Raw genomic sequence first — 23,524 nt, forward strand, 5'->3', positions numbered from 1 at the left:
TGCCCGCGGGGTGCTCCGCCCCGGGGTGCGCCCGGCCCCTCGGAGCGCCCCGGGCACCGGGAGAGCCCCGGCGGGGCGCCGCGCCGGTGTGCGCGGTGGTAGTGGGGTCGGGGAAAGGGGAATCACGAACGTGCTCTGCCTCGGTCATAAGCGACCGTGCCCCCGGGAAATCACCGGGGAGGCTCAGCCCTTCAGTGATGGGTGGTTTAATGCGCGTTCCTGCAAAGCCCCATGGCTTTCTCTGCTCGCACTATCTGCCGTGTTCATAGGACTCACGGGGATTTCACAGGCACGGTCAAGTCATTCTCTGATTTTTCCAGCTGATTTCAAAAGAGTCCAGGATTTTCTTTTTCCTTGGGATACCTCTGATGTGTTCCCCAGTGGAAATAATGCAGCCTGGGGACAGTCTCGGAGTCCTTGCTCAGGCAAAAATCCCACCACTCCCTTACTGGTCCAGTCCTCCTTAGCTGAGGACTTCAGACCTTTTTCCAGTCAACCACAAGCTCCCTAGAGATGGAGTTTCTGCTTCTGGAGCTCAAAATCTTTGCTGATTGCTGTCACAAGATCTTACTCTTTGTAACAAATTCTTGGGGCATGGGAAGGAAATCCCCTGGGGAAGTGCCTGTCATTTTCCAGGAGCTCTGACATCACCAAAATCCCAGTCAGAGCAGGCTGTGTGCTCAAAGCTGGCAATGTCCTCGCCTGATTTAGGAGAAGACTTCCCTGAAGTCAGCCCAGAAGCTTGAGCACATGAAGCTCAAGGGATGGGAAAGGACTATTCTGCTAATTTCCAGCTTCAATTTGTTCACTGCTTGTTCATTTCCATTTTCCCCTTTGTGATACTATCCTTGAATTTCCAGAGCTCTCCTTCTAAGAGGAAAACAAATAAACCCTTCTGTCCCCATTCTACATTCATTTAGCCTTCAACTCCACTTTTAAAGATAACAGCTCATGTCCAATCAGCCCTTATGAATTACTTTCTTGAAATGCCATTTCTAGTTATTTTCCTCTTAAAAGAGGAAAAAATAATTCAAAGACTTGAGTATAAATTAAGCTTATCTAACACAATGCAGAGTTAGATCCAGAGTGTGTTACAATGTGATTTTTTTCACAGCTTGGGTCCCTTGGAGTTGCTCGTTCCCAAGAGAAGCATTCCAGTGTTCACTGTAACTGCGTGGATGGATGCTGTAGGACATGCCACATCCAGACTGACAGCTGCTCCAAACACATGGGGACACGCAAAAGTTGTCATTGGCTTAGCGACTGTCTGGGCTGCTCCTCTTCCCTTTGACTGAGCAGCCTTGCAGCCTCAGAAGGGATGAGTTTGGGCCAGGAAGGGTCTCCTTTTGGCTGCAGAGCTGGAGCTGAAACTGGAGCTGGAGAAGCTGAAGCTTCCTCCACTTGCCCAGTCAGTGGATCACAAAGACCTGCAGAAGGTACAGCTGCAGTGGTTTCTGCCTCATCCTGTGTGGCATCAAGAGCTCAGAGGATTCGGAAAACCACAGGGGGGGTTGTGTTTGTGCTGAAACCTCAGGGACCATGCTGTGCTGGGGCCAGGGTTTCTGTCTGACTCAGTGACACTCTGAAAGTGGTGTCGGTGTCCCTGTGGTGGTCAGGGCTGACCACTTCTGCTTCCTGCTCTTTGGTCCATGAGTCCTGAGCACAGCCCTTCACATCAGCAAGTCAGACAAAAGAGGAAGACCCTGCTCTGGAGAGTGTATTTCCTACAGTGTTTCACACAGGCCTGTGGTGAAGTCTGGATTATATACTGGAAGTATCCCTCTTTGAGGTAACAGCCTGGAAAAATAAATAATGGTGGCCTGTGCAAATTGGATTTATGGAGCTTTAACAGTGCTGACCCATGAATTTTGATAAATACATTTCTACTATTAATAAAGGCACTGAGCTGCTCAGCTATTGAGGGATGTCTAAAAGCTTTCTGGATGAGCAGCTGCAATGCACATTTTGCTGTATTGCTTTCCATAAATCCATAGCTGGGATCCTCCTGGCCATGTGCAAAGGTCTCTGGAGAGCACAGAGCTGGCACAGCCTGCTGCCCTATCTCTGATCCTAGTGCAAGGAGTAAAAAATGTGTCACTGACTGGAAAACTCTGTTTTATCTATTTTCAGTTAGATCTTCATTGAATTGTGTCTACCCAGCAGCTTGACTTGAAGTCACTGTGACAGGGGAAGGAAAAGAATAACGAGGAACTATACCCCAGGATTAGGGACCAAAACTCTGCTGTTAGAATTGCACAGTTTTAGCTTTAGACAGAAAAGTCAAATGATGCTCCATCACTGCAGGAGGCTGCTGAAAGGATATTTGATGTACTCTGTGGAACTTTGCTATGTGCAGCTCTCAGTGCTACTCACAAAAGGAAAAACAGAAGGTCAGTCCTTTCAGTGTAGATAAAGAGGGTGACCTGGATAGGGAAATAGGATCTAAAACAGGGGAGGCTGAACTTAAACTGGCTGTTACAGCTCAGGAAAAAGATGCTGGAGTCCTCACTGATGGTTTGCCAAAATTGTAGCCTTGATGTGCAGGGAAAAAAAAATACAGTGGTGTCATCAGGAAGGGCTTGGGCTTGCAAAATAAAGAGGGCATCTCCTGCCTGTTGTGTAACAGCTTGGTGCACCCACATCTGTGCAGGTCTGGCCTCTGATCATGGAATCCTATAATCAAGGCATAATTTGGGTTGGAATGGACTTTCAAAGGTTGTCTAGTTAATAATCTCTGCCATGGACAGGGGTGGCTCCCACTAGATCAGGCTGCTCAGAGCCCCATCCAACCCTGGTCTTGAAAGTTTCCAGGGATGGGGCATCCCAGCCTCTCTGAGTAACCTGTGCCAATGTTTTACCACCTCCACTGTGAAAAACTTCTACCTTACATCTAATCTTAATTAAACCTCTTAATTTGAAACCATCACCCCTTGTCCTGTCACACCAGGACGTCTTAGGATGTGAGGACATTGTGGATTTACAGCCCTGAGCAGGGCAACTGAGATCAAGGGGATGGGGTAGCTGCAATACAAAGGGGTTCTGGGGAGGCTGGGATTTTTCTCTGGAGAAGGGGGAGCAAAACATGCCAGCCCTACAAAATCATAAAGGGAATGTGGACCTGGTGCATGGTGAGAGTTAGAGCCACTGATCAGCCTGGTGGATTGATTTAAAATTGATAAAAAGGACTTTATTTGGAGCAGGTGGGAATGAACTTCTGGAACTCGCTGCCACAGGAGGTTGTGAAAACAAATAGGATCAGCAGGTTTATAAAAGGTAGAGCAAATTCATGAGCAGCAGCAGGTCAACAGACAGATGCTGAAGGTAGCAGGCAGGAAAGCAGCCTCTGGAATTGCTATAACTGCTTGTGTGGGAGCTGGAGGAACACAACCAAAGCAGGGCCCTCCCCAGATGGCATCTCCTGCTGCTGAGAAATACAGAAAAACAACACAGGGAGAGAGGAAGCACTGATGTCACCAGCAGAGCACTGCCTACCATCTCAGCTCCACGCAAAATCAGATCTCCCAGGTGGTTGCTGTGTGGTAGGAAGACAGAGCAACCAGCAGGAAGAAAGATTTTGCATTTCTATTCAATTTCCATCTTTGTAGTGAAAATCTAATCAATGCTCATTTTCTGTCTTCTACCACTTTTCCTTTTTCCACTGGCAAAACAGCCAGTGGAGGAGGTGGGAGGATTCCACAAAGTTTGAATTAAAGTATATTTCAATCATTCCTTATTTTCAGACTGCTTGCCTAAGAAAAAAAAAATCTACTTCTGCCTCAAAAACTGATGTAAGCCACCTCCAAACATTCAATATCTCTGGGAAAAGAGGGAGTGGGATGGGGTCACAGGAATGAGACCATTGTGTCTCTTAGCATTAGCTAAGAGGAAACCAAGGAACTGCAAACCAGTTGGGTTCAAGTAAAGAAAACAAACCAAACAAACAGTCGGACTTTTAATCAAAGAAAGAGATGAGTAATAATCATGGACATTGCCAAGAATGAATCCTTTCAGATGAGTCTGTTTTCCTTCCGTGACAGATTCCAGTTCTTTGTTTACCATTATTATTTACTGTTCTGTCATCAATAACTTGTTTTGAAGTGGAGAACATCCTTATTAAGTTCTCACATGTTCCTGAGCCGGAGGGGCTGCAAGCACTGGCTTAAAATTCAAAAGGATTCAGACAAATCAGGGGGATAAGCAGGAAAAATCTGTCATTTAGGAAAGAGTGGCTGTCCAAACACACAGCAAAGAAACAGAAGAGCTATTGGCTGCACCACTCATGGGTTACACTATTGCCATATTGAATTCCAATATGGGATGTATAAACAAGAACAGTCTCTAAAACACATGATGTTTTCCCTCCTCATTCCAGCAAGAGGATCTCTCAACTGGTCTCCTGAGATCAGCTTCTAGTGAGGAATTAATTCCCCTATCTTCCCACTGCTGGTTTTCTAGATCCCCCTTGCTACTGGGAAGATAGAAAATTCGTGGAGAATTCCTGTTAAACTCCCGTAGGATGCTTGACCTCCTCCAGAAGTATGTGTTTCTGTGTCCCTTTCCAGGACACACTCTCTAGGGACATGATTATCTAGCCAACATAATAAGATTAGAATCCAACCCATCTGGACAATGCAGCCAGTCAAGAGACTGGTGACAGTCCTGTGATTGGGGAAGTCATTACCATCAAGCTCATTTCCTGATGTTGTTTAACTCCTCTTTCACTAAAAATGATCTCTGAGATGCCACTTGCCTTGGTGTCACCTCAGAACAGAGCACTGTGCTGTTCTGGGGGTATCTGAACCCTGGGTGCTCTGTCCATCAAGAATAAATGAGAGAAGAGAAAGGCCTGAGAAAGTGGAGAGATCAAAACAGGCATGACCTGGAGATACTCATCTCCTTTCTTCTGCTGAGGCTGCCTGGCATGATTCAGCTTCCTGAGTGCTGCCATGGCCTGGATCAGAGGGCTTTGTGTCCAAATCTGCCTCCTCTGTGTCACCTGGGGCTGTTTCAGGCTGCTGATGCTATGGCAAAGCAGAAGTTGCCTCCAACTCTCTCCTCAGCACTGGAGCTGCAGCAAAGCCAGCTGCAAAACCAGCACTGAGGCAAATATTTGACCTGCTCTGCTCCAGAGCATGGCTGCTGTGCTGCTGGTGGGTCCCGAGGCAGCTGGGCAGGGATGGCAGCTCAGGGCGTGCCAAGCTGTGCCAGTGTGTCTGTCCCACGGGGCTGGCTGTGTCCTGGGGCACACAGCCACGGCCACCAAGGCACGCCCAGTGAAGGGACCCCTGTGCTCTGGGCCAGGGGCACGGGGGGCTCGGGGAACTCTCAGCAGGGCACAGGGCTGATGGGGAGGGCTCCTGCTCCCTCCTCCAGGCTGGCAGCAGTGTCCCCAAAGCTCTCGGGATCTGGGGCTGGCTGGCAGCCCTGGCTGGAAGCCCTGCTGCTCCCAGCCCTCGCACCCTCTGCCTGGCCCCGATAAAGCACCGCGGCCTGAGGTCCCCATCTTGTGGCAGCAGGGACAAACGGCTGGGACAACACGAGCTCAGCGTTCTCCGGCCAGGCAGAGCCCTGGCAAAGTGCTGCAGGGGCAGGACACTGCCCACTGCCACCCGATGTGTCCTGAGTCACTGCACGGCTCGGGAGCAGTCAGGAGCTAAAGCAAGCTGGGAACAACGCTCACCCCTCACATACACATTGTCCCCACACTGCTCTTACACCTTCCCTCCTGTACCCACCACGCTCAGGACCAGGAGGGCCCTTAGTGGCTGGGTTTGGAGGAGTCCAAGTCCATGCTGGATTTGCTGCTGGCTCTTCCCAATGCTTTCCACACCAGTTCACACCTCCTTGCACACCTGTGTGCCCTGAGTCCCCACCATGTCCTGGTTCTCCATGAAATCCCTGGGAAGTTGTGCCTACATCTCTGCCTGGGTGATGCTCCTGGCTGGAAGGGTGGAACCTGCTCCACACAAAGATAGAGATTGGCCAGTGATGCCCTGACTGGCTTTCTCCCCCCTTCCTCACTGTGCCCAGGAACAGTGGGTGTGTGGGCTCATGACACCTGTGGTGCTTTGCAGAAGAGACCCTGAGGGCCTCCAGAAGAGACCCTGAAGTGCCTCCTTCTCTCCTTGGAGTTATTGGAGTTTTCCCTGTCTCTGTGCATTCACTGACAGTGCCATGGCACTAGTGAAGAGTCCATCTTTGCCAGTGCCAAGGATCAAAGGAGCCTGTGGCAACCTTGGCCGGCTTTGTGAGCCACCCTGGGGCTCCCTTGAACCTTCCCCTCCCCACTGAGGACCTCCCAGCCCTTACTGAGCAGCTGGCAGGTTGTACCCTCCTGGGGCTATCTATTGCCCAGTCTCCCACCACGCCCACAGCTGGAGGAGAGCCCACACGTTCCTTTATCAGCCCCCACCACGGCCACCCCGCTGTGGGCTGCGATAAGGGCTGGGGGGTGCAGACACCAGCACAGCTCCTGGGCTCCTTCTCGAGCCCTGACACCGCCCCACACTGCTGGGTCTGGAGCTGAGCCCCAGCTGCTCCCCTTGCAGCTCCCCAGGACCCTCCACAGTGACACCCAGCAACGGGCCATTTGGTGGAGACAGAAGAAGTCTTGCACCCCTGCACAGCCCTGTGTGCTGGGTGTGCAAGGAAAGGTGTCCTGGCACAGGGAGGTCCTCAGGCTATTCCCACTCTACCAGGGAGAGTGTCACAGGTGCCAGGAGCTCCTGTACTCCTGTGTCTCCTGAAAAATTTTCAGGAGGAGATGTCGTCTGGCTCTGTCCTGAACAAGGGTGCACGGGGCTGGTGGTGCAAGAGGTGATCCCAGCGTGGAATTCTGGTGGGAGAGCCTGGGGCTGCAGGGAGCCCCAGATCTTCCATGAGTCTCTCCCCTCCACTGATGCCTAGAAGTGCTCCGTTTCCTCCCAGAGCCCCACGGCAGCAAAGCAGTGTCTGCCTGCTGGAAACCACCCCCCAAACGCTGCCTCTTCTCAGGAACAGCAAAACCAGAGCCCATTTCCTCCATGTACCCACCTGAGGGGGACACCTCCAGTTCAGCCCCCCAGAGCACATCCCTCCCGCTCCCTTCCCGCGGGCAGCACACAGAGCAGGACACCAGAGCTGCAGCGCAAATGCAAGAGATTTTATTTCAGAACATTTGACTGCTCGCTGTGGGAGGGCTGGTGGGGTGTTGGCTCCAGCCCTGGCACAGTACACGTCTTAACGGTACTTGGCGGTCAGCACGGTGCCCACGGCGCACAGGAACTTGTCCAGGGAAGCGTGCACCTCGGGGGTCAGGAGAGAGGGGTTGCGGGTGGCCACCACCACCAGGAAGCACTGGCCCAGCAGCTGAAAGGCAAAACCATGTGGTGAGCAAGGGAACGAGGCAAGGGAGCAGCCAGGAGGTGCAGGAGGGAAGCCGGGCTGGTCACCCCTTCCCAGACACTCACTTTGAAGTTGACAGGGTCCACACGGAGTTTCTGGGCGTGGAGGTCGCTGAGCTTGGAGAGGGCACCAGCAAGGTCATCGATGTTGTTGACAGCTTCGACCAGTGCAGCCGCCACCTTCTTGCCATGACCCTTGACCTGAGCAGAGCCCTTTCCTAGGTCGAAGTGGGGGAAGTAGGTCTTGGTCTGGGGGTAGGTGGCGAACATCCTGCAAAACAGAGGGGTTCAGGGACAGGTGAGACAGGGACAGGGCGGCAAAGGACAGAGAGCTGCGGATGGGGAGAAGAGGGGGCAGGAGCGAGGGAGTCGGGGCTGGAGAGGAGAGAGAGGGTCACGCCGGGGACATCCACGATACCTCTCCAGGGCGTCGGCACCATATTCCTCGGCCTGGCCGCCGATTTTGGCGAAAACGCCCTTGACGTTGGACTTGTCGGCGGGGGACAGCACCATGGTGGCACCTCCGAGTCGGTAGCTCCAGCACGGGTGTCCCCGCTGGCCGCCGCCGCCCTTATATGCGGTGCTGGGGCTCCGCCCGCCCCGCCCGGCCCGGCCCGGCCCGGGGGTGCTGGACCCCGGCCAGGCGGGGCCGCCGCCCGCCCCGCTCCGCTCCGCCCGGGCACCGCACCGGCACCGCACCGGCACCGGCACCGGCACCGGCACCGGCACCGGCACCGGCACGGCGGCTCCGCCTCGGGGTTAAGCTCGGGGCTTGCTCCAGAGCGGGTGCGTGGTCTCTGTCCCGCGGACACAGGCTGACATAACAGCAGGGTTAGGCTTAGGTTAAGCTTGGGGTTAGGATGTAGTTTAGGTTTAGCTGCGGTGCCTGGGCTGGCATGGGGTGTTGTTAGGGTCTGCACTGGCGCTGGCACAGGAGCCCGTGTGTGTCCCCCAGCATGGGGTGGGACTGGCTGGGTGCTCCTGGCACAGCCTGGATGTGTTCTGGCCAGGTGTAGGGGCAGTGTGTGCCCCATGCCCCCACAGAGCCCCGTGTGCACCTGCGTGTACAGACTGACCATCCAGCAGCCTGCACACACCCCCCGAGCTGCCCCAGGGCACACACTGCCCCTACACACACTGCCCCTTCACACACTGCCCCTACACACACTGCCAGCTGCCACCTACACGTCCCACATGTGTCCCTGTACAGCCCTCTCTGCCACCCAACACGTCCCTGTGCACAGCTGCCCCACCGCACTCCCTGCTCTCGTTCCTCAGCACACCCCACACCCGTGTACCCCACAGTGTGTGTCCTCTCCAGCCCCTGCCCCTTGAGCCCAGCCCCCTGCTGCCCTGTGTGTGCTGGCCCTGCTGCTCTGGGGCACGGGGGGACCCTGACTTGTGGCCAGGGAGGACACTGGGCAGGGAGGACACTGGGCAGAGCCACGGGATCAGCACTGCTGCAAGCGCTTTGGGAAGATATGAAGGACCACAGTGGCCTGTGGTGAGCCCTGTGTGCTCCAAATGATGAGATGAAGGTGAGGAATGTAGCAAGGGCGAGGAGGATGAGGGTGGTGAGGAAGACAGGAGGGCGAGGGGGCTTGCAGAGCTCCCAGTGGGTTCAGCAGGTGGCGCAGAGCAGCAGTGACAGTTCACACCCGTGTTTCCTCCGTGGCTGAGGTTCTTATCATTTGTGTTTGGGGGAGATTAGCTTGGTCTGGCACCACTTCAGAGTGGGGAGGGAGGGCCGGGGGGGCTGATTTTCTGGGAAGCAGCAGCAGCAGCAGCAGCAGGGCAGTGTCTGCTGCATGTGTGTGCGTGGGGAGAGCTGCCAAGGCAGCAGAGCCCTTCAAACTGGTGGCACAAAACCAAACGGGTGTAAATGCACATGAGCACTCTGGGATGTGGGCTGGGATGTGTTTGAGGATGGAGCACAAGCGCTGTGGGCTCACCTGCAGGAGCAGGGGCTGCCACGGTCAGGGACTGCCAGGCCTGTTTGAGAGCAGGCAGGGTCCCTGCCTGCTCCACCTGCCTGCTGCCCGCACCTGGGCACTCAGGCACCTCTCTCCTGCAGGATCTCATCTCCTCCCTCCGGTGTCACAGCACAGAGCAAACCCAGGGCTAGTTTAGTATCTCGTAGCCCACCACCTGTGATCGCTGATTCTGTTAAAATTCAGGCTCCAGAGTCCTGAAACCAGTGTTCCTACACTGGACTGCAGATTTGCCCATCCCATTCCTACCCTGCCCAGGTCCCAGGGGAAGAGCAGACACCTGGGGCAGGTGTGGAGGTTCTTCCCTGGCAGTTGGCTGGGATTTGTGGTTCAGGAGCTTGAGTCCCTGAACAGTCTTTGTGCTTAATGGTCTGCGGTGGACTTTTTTCACTCCATGAATTCTCAGATTGCTTTTGGAGCTCATTCAAGCACTTAGCTCTTGCAGCACCCCTAATAAAGTCCTAAAAAGCCATCTTGATAGGTGGAGACAGGCAGGATTTATCCTACACCCCCACCACCCCCCAGGAATCCTTCAGGGGAATGCAAGGATCACATTTGCCTTGGCCCTGCTCCCTGGAGGGATGCAGGCACAGCTTCATTCCCTGGGTCCTGCCATCAGCTGCATCCCGTGCTGGGGAGGGCTGGAAGCAAGCAGGGCCCTGGGGGACCCCCGGGGAGCCCAGGGCTGGTGCTGCCCTTCCCGAACCACATCTGTCACACCCGCAGCCCCTCCCTCCGGCAGGAGCACTGCCACACTCCAGCCCTCCCCAGCCCCCGGCCCCGGCACAAACGGAGGCATTGCTGCAGCAAAAGAATCTTTTTTTATTGATGGCACACAGGCACGGCTGACAGCTCATCTGTACTTCTCAGCCAGCACGCTGGCCACGGCCGACATGAACTTGTCGACGGCAGAGTGCACCTCGGGGCTGTACTCCTTACCCAGGCGGGTAGCCAGCGACACCTGCAAGCACTGCGACAGGAACTGCAAGGGAAAATGGGGCTTAGCACGGCCGCCACAGCCCCGTGTTCCCATCCCACTGCTGTCCCACACACCCTTATCCCATCCCCTGCTGTCCCCCCTGATCCCCTCCCCCATCTCCTGTCCTCCATCCCCTGCTATCCCCCCTGATCCCCTCTGACATCTCCTGTCCTCCATCCCCTGGCTCCCGTCCCGATCCCTGTCCCCCATTCCCTGTCCCTCAGTCTCCATTCCCCATGCCCTGCTCCCTGTCCCCCCATTCTGATCCCTGTCCCCATTCCCCATCCCCATCCCCTGCCTGCCTTGAAGTTGACGGGGTCCACACGCAGGTTGTAGGCGTGCAGGTTGCTGAGCTCAGACAGAGCCTGGCTGAGGTTGTCCAAGTTCTTGATGGCGTTGCTCAGGGCAGCCACCACTTTCTTGCCATGGCCACGGATCTGGTCAGAGCCTTGTGACAGGTCGAAGTGGGGGAAGTAGGTCTTGGTTGGGGGGTAGGAGTGGAACATCCTGTGGGATGGGAGTGGGACGGTCAGTGGTGCTGACCCCAGCTGGACCCACCACACTGGCCCCTCTGCAGGGCTCCCACCCCCTCGTGCCCCTCTCCCGTGGGTCCCCAGGCCTGTACCTCCACAGGGCATCGGCTCCGATTTCCTCCTCGGCGCCACCCAGCTTTCCCCAGATCTGCTGGATCAGCTTCTTGTCCTCGGCGGTCAGCATGGTGGCGGCTGGAAGAGTGGGCAGGGGTTGGTGGCAGCAGCACAGCAGGGACGCCTCTTATAGCTGCTGGCACCTCCACCCAGCGTTATCTTATCACACGGAGGGGCGAGGGGATGGCCGGGCCCTGGGAGCGGCTGCAGCACTGCCTCGGGGGCCCCAGATGCCTCGGGGGGCCCTGCCCTAAGGAGGCCCCTGGGGGGCCCAGCTGCCTCTCCTGCCCCACTGCACCAGCCCAGCACCACAATGGGGCAGGGGGCAGCACCTCTCCAGGCTGCCTCTTGGACAGCAGCAGCCCCAGGCATGTCCCATGGGTGCCACATCCTTGTCCACCCTGGCTGGCACGTCCCCAAACCTGCTGCTGTGATCCATCATTCTCCACGCATGGGCCAGCGTCCTCCTTGGCTCTGGGGGTGTTGAGGTAGGTCCCACAAGTGTCCCATGTCCCCTCCAGACTTTGGCACATCCAGCCCCTCTCTGCCCCAAGAGCCCCATGGCCTCTCAGTAGGAGCCATGGACAAGGCCTCCCAGAGAAATCCAGGCAGGGAACAACCTCCTCTTTGGGTTCATGGTCTTCCCAAAGTCCATCCTGTGATGCTTGTCAGTCTTGGACTCCTTCCCTTCTTCCCACCCCAATGTGTGCTCCTGCCTCTCCCCATAAATGCTGGGAAATCCCTCAGGCCCCATGGTGTCTGCTCATACAATAACAGAATTTTAGAATAATCAAATTATCAATGTTGGAAAAGGATCCCCTTAATGAATCCTTAAGGATCCATTATCATTAAGAGGATCTTCCTTAAAGGATCCTATAAATGTTGTCTAGGATCCTTGAGACCAACCATTCCCCCAGCACTGCCAAGGCCAACACTAAACCAGGTCCCCAGGAGCCACATCTACACATCTGCTAAATCCCTCCAGGGACTCCACCACTGCCCTGGACAGCCTGTGCCAGTGCCTGACAAGGCTTTCAGTCAGGAAATGTTTCCTAATATCCAACCTAAGCCTCTCCTGGGACAGCTTGAGGCCATTTCCTCTGACTCTCACATCCTTCTCTCAGCCTCTGTGGGAAGGATTTGGTGCAAACGCAGGGTAAGGGACACGCCAGATGCTGACCTAGCACATAAGTCATGGATTTAAACCTCCAGGTTACCTGGCACCAGTGGATGCAGAATGCTTTAAAAGCTGCTGTGGTGACATTTAGATGTTTAGAGCCATCTAAATACATTCCTTGTCCAAACACATTCCCTCAGTGCCATGGATGAGGCAAGGGACTGCCACCTGCAGTGCTGGCTCAGGGTGGCCATCAGAGCAGGCTGAAGGTTTTGCACCCCGTTTCATGCCAGAAGTCTCTGGGACAGGAGCTGACATGGTCCTGTGCTTCAGGTTTTCGGCCAAACTGCCCCAGTAAAAGGCTGATCTTCCAGATTTTGTTGAGCAGCATTTGCACAGCATCAAGACTGTCTCTGCTGCTCACTCTGCCCCCACCCAGGGAACAGATTTTGAGGTGCTGGGGAAGGACACAGCCAGGCAGATAGGCCCAACTAATCAAAGAGGTATTTCATGCCATGTAGCACCATGGTCAGCAATCAAAGGGAAAAGAAGGGGTCTGAGGGAGTTTTAGGGGGTTATTTATAGTTTTTGCTCATGAACTGGCTGAACATCAGCCTACCCATGGGATGTGGTGAGTGATTGCCTTTGCATCCCGTTTTGTTTTCTTGCCTGTGCTTCCACTTAGTCTTCACTTACTAAGCAATTATTTCTGTTTGATCTTGACCCCCAATTTTTCTTACTTTTATCTTCCTTTGCCCTTCTCCTCATCCCATTGTGGGGGGGAGATGAGTGAGCAGCTGGGGTGCAGTGGCTGCACAGTGGGGTTAACTCACAGAAGAAGCACATCAGATACCACATCCCTACCCCATGGAGAGAGACACAATGAGAGGACAATGCCCTGCTTTGCAATGCAGGTCTGGTTCCCAACAGGCTGGGATGGGTTTTGGATAGGTCCTAGCAGGGTAAAAGACTCTTTCCTGCTCAGCCTGGAGAAAGCCTGTGGTGGATACACCTTGGTGAGCAGCTGCAGTCACAGGGCTCCAGCCCGTTCTGGGCTTCTGCTCAATGCTATATTGCTCCCACTGAATGTTATGTTACCCCCACTGAATTGGCACATGAATTAGTATGAGTTCATTAGTATATGAATTAGTACATGAGTTTATGAAGTTTAATATTTCCCCCTCCATATTGTGTAGACATTTCAGAACACCCCTGCCTGAACAGTCAGGAGTGGGCAGAACACACCAAGAGGAAAGCACAGAGACCATAGCTCACATTTGAATTATTTATTGAGTTTTGCAGATGACTGAGCCCCTGCAGCAGGGATTTAAAGAGCTGCCCAGGAAGGGATGATATCCCAGAGCCTAGCAGCAGGGCTGGGCTGCGGATGGGCCTCCCTCACCCTCTGCTGAGGTCATTTATCTGTACTTCTCCGTCAGAACAGAGGAAACACTGGACAGGAACTTGTCCCACGCAGCATGAACTTCTGGGGTGAAGTCACTGGGGTAGTGGGCAGCCACGGAGCACAGGATACAGTGGGAAAGCAGCTGTAAGGGAAAGCAGCATGAGATCCATCACAGTGAGTACCAGGTGTCAGGGTAGGGGTCTGCAATGGACCTTGGGCCCAGTGTGCTTGGGGATGACAGCTACGTGTCCCAAACAGGCAGTGCTGCTGCCTGAGATGGGAGTGAAGAAGCACAGTTGTCTTTTTTATAGGGCAAAAGGCACTGTTTGATCCCACTCCCTCTCCCATGTGCCCCTTCCTTCCTCAAGTGCAACAAAGTGGGACTGTTTATAATTTATTAAAACTTCGTTCAAGACAGGTGAGTAGCTTGATGTGTGAAGCAGATTAATGAATTACAGCAAATCCAGCAGAATTTTGAGTCTGTCTAACACAAACCACAGGAGCTCCCTGAGGAGTTCTTTGCCTGCACTGGGCCAGAACTTCCATTAGAAGACCCAATCTCAGGTTAAAAACCATATGAGAAACTGTCTGTGCAGCACAGCCAGGGATGGAGCTGCCATTAGCCCACATGCCCTGTGGTCTCTAATTCTGTGGTGGCAGTTTCCAGCCCTGAAAGTCCCTGTGCTCACTCACCTTGAAGTTGACGGGGTCCACCCTGAGGATGTAAGCATGCAGCTCGCTGAGCTTGGCCAAAGCCTTGCGGATGTCATCGATGTGCTTCACAGCTTCCCCGATGGCACTCATGACCTTGGAGCCGTGGCCACGGAGCTGAGCTGAGCCTTGGCTCAGATCAAAGTGAGGGAAGTAGGTTTTTGTCTGGGGGTAGCTGGAGAAAAGCCTGGAGGAGAACATGAGGAAGAGGGTCAGCAGTAGAAATGGTATGAGGTGGTAAAACCTCAGAACAAGTGCAGTGTAAACCTTCTGCAGCACATGCAGATTAGACAGCAGGTTTATATGTATGTACTAGAGAAGAATTGTTAAAAATTATTAAAAATTTAATGTAGTTTTGGGTTTGGTTTTGTTTGGTTTTGTTTCTAATAATAAAAGCCCCAGCTTGTCACCAAATTTCCTGTACTATATTATAACAAAGTTTCCAGGACCTTCAAATGAAAATGAAAAAATAAAAATTTATATGAATGGTACTCAGAATCTTGAAAGGGGGATCACTATACTTTATCCTAAGCTGTAAATAGCATTTAAATCACTTTGAATAATAAAAATTTGTGATAATTTCCAGACCCTTTTATGCTTGCTTAATTGGTATAGACTTTGAATTACTGTGCCATGCTTCATGCAGGGGGTCCAGCTGTCTTGTTTCCTAACAGTTTGTTACTTAACAACTGGAACAATGAAACCCGAGCATCCAGTGAATTTAGTGGACAGCTATTCTCTTAATGCATAAAAACTGTAAGAGAAAGTGCATCACTTGTACAATAAACCACTTCAAGTTTATCCCCTGACAGGGATAATGGTGTTTAGGACACTGAGTATGAATGGCTTTGAATTCCTCACCAGTGCTTCTGGCTATGAATTCTTCTGTATGGCTATAAGGAGAAAAAAAAACCCTATTAAATTGTTAAAAAAATCATGGTCTACTGCTAGATTGTGAAGCATTTAGTAGCACAGATATAACTCCTGAAGATTACACATCAAACAGCACAACTCTTCATCAAGAGTTGTGCTGTTTGATATGTAATCTTCAGCCTGCTCCCCCAAGTTCTACATGAGATGCATGCCAGCAGCAAAGCCCTCTTTGGAGGCCTGCTGGGGCCTTACCTCTCCAGGGATTCTGCCCCAATGGCATCAGCTTGGGTGGCCACCTTGGCCCAGATGGTGGCCACGGCGGCTTTCTCGGCTTGGGTCAGCGTCATTGTGCAGGAGGTGCTGGCTCTGCCCCCTCGCAGCGACTGCTCAGAGCAGGTTTGGGCTCACCAGCCTGGCAGCCCTGGTTATAAAGGGGAAGGGGGAGAGGACCTTGGTGCCTGCCCACACTCATTGGTCACTCCAGAGGCCCGCTGTGGAGTGGGGGACACTTATCTGCCGAGAAGCAATAGCTACCTTGGCTAGGGTCAGCACACTGTCCTCCTTGCCTGCTGGCCTTATCAGCCTCTTGCTTCTTAACCTGACGGCTGTGTGCTCCAAAGAAATTGTCTGCACAAGTATTGATACATGAACAGAGAGATAATGCTGCAAAATTCCACTGATGAGGCCTTAGGACACATCTCTAAGCTGAGGAGCGTGGACTCCAGCACGCTGAGGAGCCTGGAGAGGAATCTGCATTTCCTCCCTTGGCTCACAGGTGTGGCTCACAACTTTCTGACCCAGCCACTTCCAGCATTTGTGGCTGCAACATGTGCAATATTTCACATAAAATGCTTTGTAGGTAGTGGTAGGGACAGGCTGGGACATCTGTAGTGCAGTTCAGAGGAGAAATGAAATCCTGATTTTTTAAGAGTAAGTGCAGATTTTGCCATTTGCTTCACGAGTTCACTTTGCCAGCCTCTTGCAAAGAATTAGGGACTCACTTTACAATTGCTGCTGTGATAACACTGGTAGTAAGGATTACTTTGTATACAGGAATAGAGAGTTTGTGAAATTGAGTATGGTACTGGAAAAAGTGTGTGTGAGAGAACACCCAGTCAGATTTCTTTTTTTATAATCCTCAGTCTGCACATCTTTGCTTTCTAACTTTGTGATGTTACTGTTAGTTGTTGCCTGCACTGTAAAATAGCCCTCAGCACTCCTGTTAGTGCTGGCTGTGCTGTGCTGTGTGCTGGACATGCACAAGAGCTCCTGGTCCCACAGCAGATGGTTGGTACCATCAGGGCACGGGCCCTGGCTGGGTGAAGGACCAAACAAGCAAAACAAAGACCAGCACAGGTCTGTAATCACAGATAAGTGGGCAAAGTGTCAAAGAAATACCCTACTGGAGATGGTTTCTGCAGAACCTCTGGCAGTAAATATCCTGCCAGCACATAAAGCAGAGGTAAATCTCTTTGCCACACTGATAAACTACAGCAGCCTCAGACATCAGACACCACTGAGAGCTGGCAGCTGTGCAAAGAGCACTGGCTGGTACAGTCAGAGGAGTCAGATAATGTTCTCTGCCCAAGCAGCCCTGCACACTTGTGTGGAGAAGGTTGGTGTGGCTCAGCCAGAGATGTGTCTGCATTTGACAGCAGCAGCACTACCCACTGCCACAGAGGGTGTTCCCCAGCCATGGTCATCCTGCTAAAGGGAAAGCCCTTCTAGGGATAAAGATCCCTGGGTGGTGCATGGACTGGGGCAGCTGTGCCAAAGCACTGGTGTCACACAGGAGCGGCCACTGGAGCCCCTCAGGAGCCACAGGGAGCTGTGCTGTGCTGCTGGAAAGGTGCTGGCTTTGAGGTGGCACCCGTGTGTGTGTGTGTGTGTGTGTATGGCAGGGATCTCTTCTGTGCTGTCACATGGGCATAGGTCTCTCTTTGGGTAGACTCCATAGCCTGGAGGAGTTGATCCATACACTACAAAGAGACACCACTCTCCTGGGGCTGTGCCCCTGCCACTGCATCCTGGGCTCAGCTGGGAATGAGCCCGTGGTAGGGTCAGAACCAGGGATGGGGTCAGACAGCAACTTCTGTGTCCTCTGGTGTCCCCACTTTGCTGGGGCAAGTGGCACTTGCAGAAGGACTCTGACCCACCCCTTGTACTCTGCACTGGCTCTAATTTAAGCTTCTCTGCGTGCCATCTGTCACACAAGTTAGAATAAACCTTGGGCTTTCCCAAAAGGCAGGCACAAAGCACTTGGGGTCTCTGAGTCTGCAAGCCTGGCTGGGTTTGGGGATCTTGAATTATCATCCCCTCCGTGGAGGCCAACAACTCCTCTGGGATTTAATTTCAGATTGTGTTCAGTGCCACAGCTCCCCCTCAGTCCTCCTGACCATGGGCTGGGTAATTCACTCACTTTAACAGGGGATATAAAAGTGGACTCATCTGAGACACAAGGAAGACAATTGTTTTACCACAGGGAATATTATCAGAGGACTCTTTGTATACCTTCCCCTTGACAGTGCCATACACATGCCCTGAAAACCCAGAGCTCACTCTGGCTACACAGGTGCAGAGCAGTGCAGTCTGCAGTTCAAAGTGCCACTGACAGCACAGGCAGAGCCAGGCAAGGACAGCATGGTATTCAGTTTTACAGCTTGAATGGATGGCAGTACCAGGAGAGGCTGTATTCATCATCCCTTGCTACATACATTTCCAAAACCTGCAGTCTTCTCATAGAAAATTTACTTTGAAAATATAGATGCTGTTGTGAAATATCCATTTACATAATGTTTTTGTCTCCTCCCCAAAGTGCTGCCTCTTATATGTTGCATGGCAGTGCTCCAAGCTCTCCTCAGTGAGAGTGCTTTTAATCAGGGGTTACTCAACCAAGCTGTGACCCAGATAAACACAGGGATAAGGCACAGACCATCAGGACTCCTTCCAATTCTGTGTAACCTGGGCATTGCTCCTCTGTGACTGCAGGATTAAGGTTTGTGTGCACACAGGGTGATGTCTGCACAGGAGGATTCATCATCACTGAAATCATTGTGGAATTATTTGAATTAATTTTCTGAGAGTTACTCCTGCGCTATCTCAAATGCCACAGCAGCCAAAATGTGACAGTGGTTTGCTAGAAGGAGCTCACTGCTCACTCAGGATCAGGGCTGTGCTGGGGATTGCTGCTTGGAGAAATCTGCTCCTCAACACAACGTGACATGGAAAATGACCCAGCTTTGCATGAACCTCTCAGCCAAATTCTTCATCCCAGTGCTCCAGCCACCCATGGGCTCCTGGCCTCAGGAATGCCAGGAGTTGGACAACACGATTGCTGCTGTTCCTGTCACAGGGCCACTAGTGAAGATGTCCTCTGGGAAACCCCACCAAACCTGCCTTCCTCTCCTGCTGCTGCTTCTCATGATGATCCACAACTCCACTGCAGAATGTCAGCCTTTGGGCAGGTCATGAATCTTTGTCAGGAAATCACCAAAGGGGATTTTTTTTTAAAATTAATGTAGGTCTTTTTAAATCCAAAATCTGTTCGAAAAGCTGGCTACCAGAGTTTCTAATTTTAAACAAGAAGCAAGCAACAGACTTATTAGCTAATTGTAAAAGTGGGATTCTAATTTCCAACAGCCCTGATTGTAAATCCAATTGAGTGGCATCACTGTGAGATCAGGGATAACTTTCCCCATGGGCCTGTATTATCCACAGGAATTGCCTCCCCTCAAGCAGAATACTGTGGATAAGGGGGGCCATATATCTGCTCTAACTCTGAAATATTTGAGGCATATTACATTTTGGAAGTCTGAAAAGTGGAATCTAAATCCTGGCTTTACTCTTTAATTTCCTACCAGCGCTTGAAGAACTTGCAATCATTGCTTTAAATGACAAGGCTAACTACAACTAAATGTCCAAGAGCTGGGAATGACAGATAGGCCTATAATTTATTATTTGAGAAAGTAAAATTATATTTTGAAGCAGGCACACTGAAATTTTAACATGACAGCCCAGTGCTGGTGTACAAGGAGTGCTCTGCTGTGATAACACGACTGGTCTTTAATCACCTCAGGACAACTCTCTCCCCTCAGCATTGCCTTCTCTTGCTCAATTGTTATCACTGGCCTTGTGCAGAATGGCCCTGCAGATTATACCCTGCTGGGGCTGCTCATCTCCCTCTTCAGCCACCCACCTCTGTCCTGTGTCCCTGGGGGGACTGCAGAGCAAAACCCAGAGTGGGGATATCTCAGAGTGTCCAAGCATCTAAGTAATGCAATGAAATACAGAAGAATTTGCTTAAAACCCCAGGGCATCCTCACATAGAATTGCTGATAACTTCTGATTTTGGTTAAACAAAAAAAAAAAAAAAAAAAAAAAAGAAGAAGGCACCAAGACTGCTGCCAGGGGAGTAATGTCACCCTTCCTAATCCAGAGGCAGGAGTAAAAGCACAGGAACCATGAGGCAGGGTGTATCAGAGTTGTGAACATGAGCAACAAGCCCAAGCCAGCTTTTCCATGAGCACGGGGAGCCCACAGGTCTGACTTCCACAGCTGCCCCCCTGCAGGCACCCTGGTGTCACAGAACCATTTTAAGGTTGGAAAAGCCCTCTGCAATCATTCATCTGCAATACTGACATGCTGGATTTGGCAGCTCTGATGGAAGCAATCTACTGCCAGATGGTGGAAGAATGGAGAGGGACTGGAAGGGAAGACAGAGGGATTCTCCACCTGCAAATCCACCCTCAGTGGCACCCAGGCTGGTGCAGGGAGGGTGGAGATGAACATTCAGCTCCTGCATCCCATCTTTTGTCCATGGCAAACCCAGGAGACGTCACCAGTTCCTCTCCCACTAGGGAAAAAGCATTCATGGCCTCATTCCAACCCACAACAAATCACCTTTGTTCTCCCAATTAATTTACCCTTCTGCTCAGTGTGCAGCACATGTGTAATTAGCTCCAGAAAGGCAGATATGTTATTTCAAAAAACTGTTTGAAATGTCCCAAAGAGGCATTGCAACAGGCTTTACCCAGTGTTCCTTTATTTCCATTCCCACTCTAATTCCCAATGAGCCTCCTTATTTAATACTGTTTTATGGAGCTCTTCTTTTCTTCCCTTTTGCTACTAGAAAGTTGATGATGTGGAAAAAAAAAAAAAGAGGGAAAGTGTCATGAGAAGAGTCATGGCAGACTGAGAGCACTGAAAAATCCCTATTCACACACAAACTCCAAGGTGTTAGGTTAAACCAGCACTGTCAAACCACCACTAAACCATGTCCCAAAGTGCCACACCCACACGTTTTTTGAAGTCTTCCAGGGGCTGTGATTCCATGGGGGCAGTTCCAGTGCCTGTCCACTCTTCCATGAGGATGATAACCCAGGGGGGTCTGGGCATGGGGGACATGATGAGCCCTCACTGCTCTTTGTTACCAGCTCTCAGAAAAGTTCTGGAATTAATGACTGAACTGTGTGAAAGCCCACAAAGTGGCCAAATAACAGCATTGTGTACTCCAGGATCCAGCAGCCCCCGTGGAGGGATCTGGGGCTGGGGCCACCATGCCCTGTCTGGGTACGGGGCTGAACTGGGGGTGCTGGGCCATGCTGGGGCCACTGGGCTGAGCGGGAAGGTGCTGGCTGCAGGCATGTGAAGCACTGGAATAAACTGGGAGGGTGTGGAACAGGGAGTGGTGTCCATGGGACACTGGGATGATTGAGAGAATGTATGTGTCAGGTGCTGGTTTGAACTGGGAGCACTGGGCTGTACTGGGAACAGGGCTGTGTGTGAATTGGTGCTCTGAACTGGGGGCACTGGGCTGTACTGGGAACAGGGCTGTGTGTGAATTGGTGCTCTGAACTGGGAGCACTGGGCTGTACTGGGAACAGGGCTGTGTGTGAATTGGTGCTCTGAACTGGGGGCACTGGGCTGTACTGGGAACAGGGCAGTGTGTTAATTTGTGCTCTGAACTGGGGGCACTGGGCTGTACTGGGAACTGGGCTGTGTGTGAGGTGCTGGTCATAACTGGGGGCACTGGGCTATACTGGGAATCGGGCTGTGTGTGAATTGGTGGCCTGAACTGGGGGCACTGGGCTGTATTGGGAACTGGGCTGTGTGTGAGGTGCTGGTCATAACTGGGGATGTGGCTGTGGGTATGGACCCGCAGAGGTGCTGGTGTGAACTGGGAGCACTGGGCTGTACTGGGAACGAGCTGTGTGGCCATGAGATGCTGGTCAGAAGCGGGGGCACTTGCCTGTATTGGGGATGGGGCTGTGTGTGATGTGCTGGTCGAAACTGGGACCACTGGGCTGTACTGGTGATGGGGTTGGTGTGAGGTGCTCGTCTGAACTGGGAGCACTGGGATGTGCTGGGCACGGGCCGTGGAGGTACGAGATGCTGGTCAGAACTGGGGGCATTGGGCTGCACTGGGCACGGGCCGTGGGGCGGAGGGCCCGGGCACCGCGGGCCCGGGCACAGCGGCCCCGGTACAGCGGGTCCCGGGCACAGCGGCCCCGGGCACAGCGGCCCCGGTACAGCGGGCCCCGGTACAGCGGCCCCGGTACAGCGGCCCCGGTACAGCGGTCCCGCCGGTGCCGGTAGCGGCGGCCGCACCGTGTGCCGGCGGAAGCGGAAGGCGCAGCGGCCGGGCCCTTCCTGCGGGAAGCCCGAGCCGGCATGGGCGAGAGCACCAGCCCCATCAGCGTGATCCTGGTGAGCTCGGGCAGCCGCGGCAACAAGCTGCTGTTCCGCTTCCCGTTCCAGCGCGGCGCCGAGCACCCCGCCGCGCAGGACAGTAAGTGCCGACGCCGGGAGCTGCGGCTGCCCCGCGCCCGCCGCAGCCTCCGCCGGGGCCTGGCATCCTCCCGTGGGGGGCTGGTACCCCGCACGGACCCCTCACACCCCCCGTGGGGGCCCGGAGCCCCCCTCACATCCTTCACATTGTCCACGAGGGCCTGGCACCTCTCACCTGGCACTCCGCACCCCTCACACTGTGTGTGGGTATCTGTCATCCCCGGTATCTGTCATCCCCCACACACCCTCTGTGGGTATCTGTCATCCCCCCCACATACCTCTCACACTGTCTCTGGGTACCCCTGATGCCCCCCACACTCCTCATACCCTTTGTGGGTACCTGTCATCCCCCACACACCCTTCACACTGTCTGTGGGTACCTGACATCCCCCACATACCCCTCATGTCCCCCACACCCCTCATACCCTCTGTGGGTACTTATCATCCCCCTCACACCTTTCACACTGTCCGTGGGTATCTGTCATCCCCCACACACCCCTCATACCCTCTGTGGGTACCTGTCATTCTCCTCACACATTCGTGGGTACCTGTAATCCCCCTCACACCCTCTGTGGGTACCTGGCTCCCCTCACTCCCCCTGTCCACGAGGGCCTGGCACCCCTCACAGCTCCCCATGGGACTCTGCACCTCTCAGCCCTTGCCCTGCAGTGCCCTCACTGCCCCCAGGTGCCCTGGGACCCCTCTCGTCCATCAATTGATCCACATTAGTGCCAGTGTCACTGTCCACCTGTGCCTTACCTCTGTCCCCAGGACAGGTGAATTCCGTGGGTTTTGGGAGCTGCAGGGGGAGGAGAAGGCACGAGGAGAAGGAAGGCACTGATTTGGAAGTCATTCAGTAAACAGTATAAACTTTAACAGTAATAGATAGGAATTACAAAATTTTAGTCTGTGGTCTTGAATAGTGTGCTGGAAGAGGTTTAGTTTTGCTGGAAAACAGGAGGATGGAACTATTCAGGTGCAGTGCTGGCATGTCCTTGAGGCATGTGATTTGGGACAGTGCCTGGACTGGGACCAGTATCAGTGCAGGGCCTAAAGGTGCTGCGGGGTGATGGAGCTGTGTGATCTGGGTTGTGTGCTAGTGGCTGTGTGCTGGGAGAAGTTTAACTCCCCTGCTTAGGCTGTGAGCCAGTTTATGAAGAGAGATTAATCTCTAATTACCTTTCCACTTTTATAGGTGAGACATGAAGAGTTGTTTATTTTGCTATTTCCCTGCCACCCCCCTCCTGCTTTTTGTTGATAAAGGTTTTCCCTCTCTATGACTGTGGGAGCATTTTAAAATAAAAAAAAAAAACAAACAAAAAAACAAACCTGAGCAATAAGGTGGGAAATTGCATTGGTCAGACTTTTACTTTTCACTCTTGAACTGCAAACTGTTACCTGTGTCAGTTTCTGTGAATGTTTCACTTTCTCCTCTTCACCCCCTGAAGGATAAAAATGTTTTCCTATTTTTTTAATGTTCTTTTGAGTGAGAATAGAAAAACATACAAACACCCATTAAGCAGATGGTTCCTGGGTAAATTTATCTTTATTCTTTGCTTCAGACAAGCCAAGGAGTCGATATGCTGTGAATGGCTCTGGTGACACCACAGAAGATCAAGATGGGGACTCCAGG

General features: G+C 52.8%; 4 protein-coding genes across 7 annotated transcripts in view; 1 reads left to right on the forward strand and 3 right to left on the reverse strand.

Annotated features, from left to right (window-relative positions):
• Nucleotides 1-7,120: 7,120 nt before the first annotated feature.
• LOC135281515 (hemoglobin subunit alpha-A) lies at nt 7,121-7,960 on the reverse strand. The gene is made up of 3 exons (XM_064390459.1): nt 7,801-7,960; nt 7,449-7,653; nt 7,121-7,347 (listed from the first exon to the last, which is right to left on the reverse strand). The coding sequence occupies exons 1-3, from the start codon at nt 7,893-7,895 to the stop codon at nt 7,219-7,221; spliced, it is 429 nt and encodes a 142-aa protein (XP_064246529.1). The 5' UTR covers nt 7,896-7,960; the 3' UTR covers nt 7,121-7,218.
• Nucleotides 7,961-10,175: 2,215 nt separating this feature from the next.
• LOC135281526 (hemoglobin subunit alpha-D) lies at nt 10,176-11,135 on the reverse strand. Its single transcript, XM_064390494.1, has 3 exons — nt 10,978-11,135; nt 10,655-10,859; nt 10,176-10,355 (listed from the first exon to the last, which is right to left on the reverse strand). The coding sequence occupies exons 1-3, from the start codon at nt 11,067-11,069 to the stop codon at nt 10,227-10,229; spliced, it is 426 nt and encodes a 141-aa protein (XP_064246564.1). The 5' UTR covers nt 11,070-11,135; the 3' UTR covers nt 10,176-10,226.
• A 147-nt stretch (nt 11,136-11,282) lies between these two features.
• LOC135281524 (hemoglobin subunit pi) lies at nt 11,283-19,469 on the reverse strand. The gene is made up of 3 exons (XM_064390493.1): nt 15,358-19,469; nt 14,215-14,419; nt 11,283-13,663 (listed from the first exon to the last, which is right to left on the reverse strand). Exons 1-3 carry the CDS (start codon nt 15,450-15,452, stop codon nt 13,535-13,537), a joined length of 429 nt encoding a protein of 142 aa, XP_064246563.1. The 5' UTR covers nt 15,453-19,469; the 3' UTR covers nt 11,283-13,534.
• Nucleotides 19,470-21,733: 2,264 nt separating this feature from the next.
• Nucleotides 21,734-23,524, forward strand: part of NPRL3 (NPR3 like, GATOR1 complex subunit) — a 41,415-nt gene continuing 39,624 nt past the window's right edge. For 3 of the 4 annotated variants that reach the window (XM_064390480.1, XM_064390476.1, XM_064390477.1), the window contains exons 1-2: nt 21,734-21,892; nt 23,454-23,523. In XM_064390480.1, the coding sequence (XP_064246550.1) occupies nt 21,775-21,892; nt 23,454-23,523 (188 nt within the window). In that variant the 5' untranslated portion in view covers nt 21,734-21,774. The remainder of the gene's footprint in view (nt 21,893-23,453; nt 23,524) is intronic. The other variant, XM_064390478.1, reaches the window with a different exon arrangement.

Source organism: Passer domesticus, chromosome 15, assembly GCF_036417665.1.
Source record: "Passer domesticus isolate bPasDom1 chromosome 15, bPasDom1.hap1, whole genome shotgun sequence".
Lineage (NCBI taxonomy): Eukaryota > Metazoa > Chordata > Aves > Passeriformes > Passeridae > Passer > Passer domesticus.

Coding starts and splice junctions, on each gene's coding strand:
- LOC135281515 (XM_064390459.1), bottom strand. CDS start 7,895: ATGGTGCTGTCCCCCGCCGACAAGTCCAACGTCAAGGGCGTTTTCGCC. Junction 7,654..7,800: donor GGTGCCGACGCCCTGGAGAG/GTATCGTGGATG, acceptor TCTGTTTTGCAG/GATGTTCGCCACCTACCCCC. Junction 7,348..7,448: donor TGGACCCTGTCAACTTCAAA/GTGAGTGTCTGG, acceptor TTTGCCTTTCAG/CTGCTGGGCCAGTGCTTCCT.
- LOC135281526 (XM_064390494.1), bottom strand. CDS start 11,069: ATGCTGACCGCCGAGGACAAGAAGCTGATCCAGCAGATCTGGGGAAAG. Junction 10,860..10,977: donor GGAGCCGATGCCCTGTGGAG/GTACAGGCCTGG, acceptor CCCATCCCACAG/GATGTTCCACTCCTACCCCC. Junction 10,356..10,654: donor TGGACCCCGTCAACTTCAAG/GCAGGCAGGGGA, acceptor TTTCCCTTGCAG/TTCCTGTCGCAGTGCTTGCA.
- LOC135281524 (XM_064390493.1), bottom strand. CDS start 15,452: ATGACGCTGACCCAAGCCGAGAAAGCCGCCGTGGCCACCATCTGGGCC. Junction 14,420..15,357: donor GGGGCAGAATCCCTGGAGAG/GTAAGGCCCCAG, acceptor GTTCTCCTCCAG/GCTTTTCTCCAGCTACCCCC. Junction 13,664..14,214: donor TGGACCCCGTCAACTTCAAG/GTGAGTGAGCAC, acceptor TTTCCCTTACAG/CTGCTTTCCCACTGTATCCT.